This window comes from Calidris pugnax, unplaced genomic scaffold (assembly GCF_001431845.1).
Source record: "Calidris pugnax isolate Ruff unplaced genomic scaffold, ASM143184v1 scaffold252, whole genome shotgun sequence".
NCBI classification, from domain to species: Eukaryota; Metazoa; Chordata; class Aves; order Charadriiformes; family Scolopacidae; genus Calidris; species Calidris pugnax.
Window position 1 is genome coordinate 1,807,471 of NW_015091118.1, and position 5,320 is coordinate 1,812,790.

The window sequence follows — 5,320 nt, forward strand, 5'->3', positions numbered from 1 at the left end:
CGAGAGCGTGTATCTGCTGTGACTTCCCACCCGTACAGACCCCAAGCGGGGCAAGGTAAATGCAAGTGGGTGAATACATTTATGGATTGATTTCACCTCTGCAACAGCTAATTTTGCCTTGGGCTGGCACAGTGACCCCCCAGATGTTTGGGAAAGGTGTTCCCTCAGGAATATCAGCTGGTGTCTCTCTCCAGCCTGCTCCCTCCTCGCAGTATTTGTCTCCCTCATACTCTTTCATGGAATACCCCCCAGGGTCCCTCCTAGGGCTACGCAGTGCTCTCCTCATCAGACTCACTTCCCGTGTCTCAGATCGCCAGGGACATCCATCTGTCACAGTCCATGGGGTCACAGGTGGAGATGCAGGGATCCGATACCAGGCTACTACTTAACATTCACTTCTGTGTACACAACGTGGTTAGAAACGCCATTTATCGCATCAGCCAGGTCAAACATGGGCTGTATTGGCCAGGAGAGTATCCAAACTGTTTCAGGGTGAAGGACACTTGAGCGAACGTGACACCTTGGTACAGCCCAATACTAGGTTACAAGACAAGGCTCCTACTGCGTCCTCACCCCTTGAAAAATCAACATCTAGCTGCTGACTTCACACCCCTTGCTGGGCTGGGAACGAGATCGCATGATGGAGAAGCTCAGCCATTTGAAGACTTCCTACTTGCAGAACCCCTTGTCCCACAGAACAACCAGATCCAAACACAGAACTAATAGCGAGAGACTTCATGGAGAGGATGAAACAGCTGGGCTGGTAGGCGGCGTTGGCCAAGACAATGCTTGTGTGTCTCGAGCAGAATGTGTCAAGTTGTCACTTGTTCTGCTGGAGAGGGAGCCCAACCGCAAAGACTGCAATTAGGGTTTGTTTGGGGTTTGGGTTTCTTTTTTTTTTTTTTTCTTTAAAAAAAAAAAGCGCGCTCTAGCACATGTTTCAACATTGACATTGAAACAATAGACGCTTCTGAGACAGATTAGTGCTCACGGCCAGAGCTGGAATGAGTTGTGGTTTGGGAAGCACATGGGGCACCTGTGTGAAAAGCAAGGACCATAATAAAGCAGTGCCTGTTCTCAGCTGCCCTCCAAGGTCCTGCGAGCCCCGGCACCGGGGGATGCTCCACAGCTGACCAGGTTCCAGACAAACAAATGAAGCAAAAGTTTAGGGCATACAGGTAAAACGGAAGGTCCTTCAAAGGGATAGAGTATGAGAGCAGTCTTCTCTTAAGTGCTTCTGGGCTACTTCTATTTGCATCACCTTTCTTATTAGCCAAACGAGCCCCTGACACAAGGTTCAAGCTCCCCGTGAGCACAAGCCAATGCGTCCTCAAATGAAAGGGTAAGAAAACTCGGCAGTTGCTACGAAACAACATTATTCACCAAGAAGCTGGATCTCTTCTCTAAGGATCCCTTTACAAAAACTGCAAGTGTCTCTTGTTCCTCCCGAGGACTGAATGCCTGCTCACATTCTGCATGTAAATATACATTAAAAAAACCCTCCATAGCTGTCAGTGAGCAAATCGTGGAGGCAGTCAGCTGCACTGCGATGTCACGGGCTGAGAATGTTCTTTTAATTGTAACTGACACACATAATTATACAACTGATCTGTGTGAACATAATGTTGCCAAGGAACTTAACATTTCACTTCTCCCCAGACTGGCGTCTGCAGAGATACCATCGCACTGAATGAAATATATTAAGACTTAATTGCTTCATGCAATGGGTCTCCAGAGAGAGCCAGATAAGTTTACTTGGAGAAAACCAGCATTGTTTGAAGAGACCCTCAACTCATTTTTCCTCTTTTCTTGGAGGAAGGAACATCATAATGTAAGACTTTATTTAAGGCTATTAAGTGCAGCAGAAAAAAGCAGTCTGCTGCAAAGAGCAGGAGCACCTGAAGGGAGAGGCACGGAGGCAGGCGGACAACGATAGTCCATGCAGAAGACCATCACAATTTGCCAGCTCCCACTGCCTCCTCTACTTCTGACAATGGCATTGAGTAAAGCTTTTTTTAAAAAAAAAAAAAATCAGAAATATCGATAGAACCACAGAATAGTTTAGGTGGGAAGGGACCTAGGGAGGTCCAAATTCCTACAAGGCAGAGTCAATTTTCCATTCAGACCAGGTTACAGATGGTAAAAAGAACGAGTCAAAATTATTATTAGACCATCAGATTACTTATAGAATCATTCTCGCTAATACCTCATGAAATCCTACTCATCATGGGTAATTCTCAGACCTGGAAAGTCCCTTTTGTATCTGTTGCAGGACCTCATCCTTGGCTGACTTGTGCAGCATATGGGAGCAACAGAATTCCCCAGGACATAAAGACACTTGGCAAGCGCTTCCTTCACGATGCTGAATTCGGAAAGAAGACATCTAACTGAGGTCCCAGGAGCTCCATCTTCTGATAACTGGACCCTAAATCAGCCCAGAATTTGGCCCCAGACAGCCTTTCCTCCATCTGCTCTAAGACGATGAAAAGAAAACATGCCACAGCTGTGGGCTACGGTCCCTCAGCATCTAAAGACTTCAATATATTGCATCCTGCTTTAAAAAAAAAAAAAAAAAAAGGAAAAAAAAGGGTTTGGATTTTTTACAGCTTTTAAAGCCTCTCTGGGCTTTCCTATTTTGGGCAGCATGATTTATGGCTATTGTATCTGCAGCATGATCTTTTTGTGTTTGGATATTTCACAGCTTTTAAAGCCTCTCTGGGCTTTCCTATTTTGGGCAGCATGATTTATGGCTATTGTATCTGCAGCATGATCTTTTTGCTGTTTATTCTTTAAGGCATTTTTTTTTCCCCCCCATCCCCCAGAGACAGGTTGTGTAACTGTCTCCCTACCCTACTCCCAACATTTACACGGCAATGCTTACACACGACCAGTCCTTCACGGGAGAGTGGTCAGACCATCGGGGTGTCGTCCTTCTCTCATACCACGGTCTCGTTCCCCTTCCCAGGTTTCACCCAACCGTCCGCTCTCTTCTCCCGTTTCACTTTCCCTGAGTTCACCAGTCTGTTCGAGCACTTCTGCCACGTGTGCAGAGTTTTGGCCGACCAGATCCACATACCTGATGTGATACCCACCAGGAGGGACATGAAGATTTTGAGCATCTCCACTGCCATGTTGGAATCATCTGCCGAATAGCGGAAGATGGCCCAGTTGGAGATTTCGTAGAAATAACAGGCGATGACGCACGTTGCTGGGACGGTGTACAACACTGAAAAGACACCGATTTTCACCATCAGCCTTTCCAGTTTGTCCGTTTTAGTTCCGTCTTTCTGAAGGTTAGACCTGATTTTAAACAAGGCCACCAGTCCCGCTGCGATGAATAACGTCCCAATGACCAGGTAGGTAAAAAGCGGGGCGATGACGAAGCCCGTCAGGGCATCCAGGTTCTGGTTCCCAACGTAGCACAGACCGGTGAGCTCGTCTGCGTCTACCAGTCTCATAATCAAGATGACGATGGTCTTCACGGCAGGGATGGCCCAGGCTGCGATGTGGAAGTAAGAGCTGTGCATTTCTATAGCTTCGTGGCCCCACTTGAGTCCGGCAGCCAGAAACCACGTCAGTGTGAGGATAACCCACCAGATGGAGCTAGCCATCCCGAAAAAATACATCAGCAAGAAAATTATAGCACATCCTGTGTTCTTAAGACCTTCTTGGATAAGAACAGGTTCTGCTGCCTCTTCAAAATCACAGGATATCCTTTCCCGGCCCACAGTTAGCCTCACAATATAAGCAATGCTATAAATATTGTAGCACATGCTCAAAAATATGATTGGGCGCTCCGGGTAGGAAAATCTGGATGAATCAATCAGGAAGGTCAGGACTGTGAAGGCAGTTGAGATGAAGCACAGGCTGGCCCACACGGCCATCCAGATATCCGTGAACTCCTTCGCCGACCTGCTGTAGAGACCAGCGTCGTAGCCACACTTCAGGACGCAGTTCAAGCTCCTCTTCACCCAGATGTACTGATCCGAGTTAGGTCCCATGCTGTGGCACTCTTCTCCGGGCTGCAAGGAGGTCTTGCTGTGAAGGGGAACCTCTTCGTCCCCCGGGCCCTCCATGCACATGTGGTTGTGATCATTCTGGGGTGGGAATTTGCTGCAGTTCAGGCTGTCTGGCCAGGCAAATCCAAATTCTTTTAAAACAGGTTCGCACCTTCTTTTGACGGAGAGGCACATGCCACCACAGGGACCTATGGGGATGTTGATCTTCTCCGTGCACATCGGGACATAGACCGAACAAAGGAAGAACTGGAAACAGAGATCACAAGTGCGTTAGGGGAAAATTCAACAGGTTGAAATGTAACAAGTTTTCTTCCCCCCTGGTCCTTTGCCTTAAAAAACAGGAAGCAGCATAAAACAAATAAACCAAGAACAATAAAAACAAAGGAGGGGAAAAAAAAGCAGCAAACCCTAACAGTGTTGTCTTCTCTCGGTTCAAATGTGGTCCGAAGCCAAAGCCTGAACGTTTTACTCCCTAGATTAGCTCCACGTAAATGTAGCCCATCAGTTTCAATAAAGCAAGTGGGATTTAGCCAGATCTAAACCTCAAGGGTGCAATTTACAAAAAGCAAAAAACCAAATTAAAGCAGTTTAAACAGATACGTGTATTTGTTCTAGACACTGCCTCAATATTACAGCTAACAAACAAAACTGAAGAAAAGTCATTTATTGAACTACTTTGGTTCACGATTCTCTGAAAAGAATGTGGTTTTCTTTCACCATAAGCTCACGGCTGTGTTTAGGACAGCAACAAAACCTTGTCGTTTTCTCAGCTTTTGAATAATCGCAATTCCGTGACGCGACAACAGAAACGGGATTGCGTGCTAATTTCGGGAGCTCTGCCCCGAGAAACAAGCTGGTTTTTGTTTGATGAAAACCATGCCCGTGGGGAGGACCAGGATCTCGCCGTTCGCCTGGGAAAGAAACTCCTGCGGTGGGAGCCCCAGAGAAGGTCCCAGCAGCTCCCAGGAGCCGGCTCCCGTGGGTGCCCCTCAGTTCCCAGGGGTGCAGCACCTCGGGGACGACAGAAAGGGAGGTTGGGGGGGGGGCCAGGCAAAGCTCCGGGAAGCCCAGTGTTCCCCAGGAGAGCTCCGGGACCATCCGTGGGGCTCCCCGCAGACTCCCCGGGGCTGCCCTGCCCGGTCCCCGCCGCCTCCCGCACCTCGGGCCGGGATGAACTGCGTCCTCCCGGGCAGCGGCGGCGGGACTTTGGGGGTTGGGTTTGGGATTTTGGACTGAGCCGAGGGGATGTGGGGAAGGGGATAGGGGACGGGGGACCGAGAAGGGGAGACGGGGATGGGGGA

The 5,320-nt window shown here is 48.5% G+C and overlaps 1 protein-coding gene across 1 annotated transcript; it reads right to left on the minus strand.

Annotated features, from left to right (window-relative positions):
- Positions 1-2,687: 2,687 nt before the first annotated feature.
- On the minus strand, positions 2,688-4,265 carry FZD4 (frizzled class receptor 4). Its single transcript, XM_014958354.1, has one exon. It carries the CDS (start codon positions 4,236-4,238, stop codon positions 2,937-2,939), a length of 1,302 nt encoding a protein of 433 aa, XP_014813840.1. The 5' UTR covers positions 4,239-4,265; the 3' UTR covers positions 2,688-2,936.
- Positions 4,266-5,320: the final 1,055 nt, after the last annotated feature.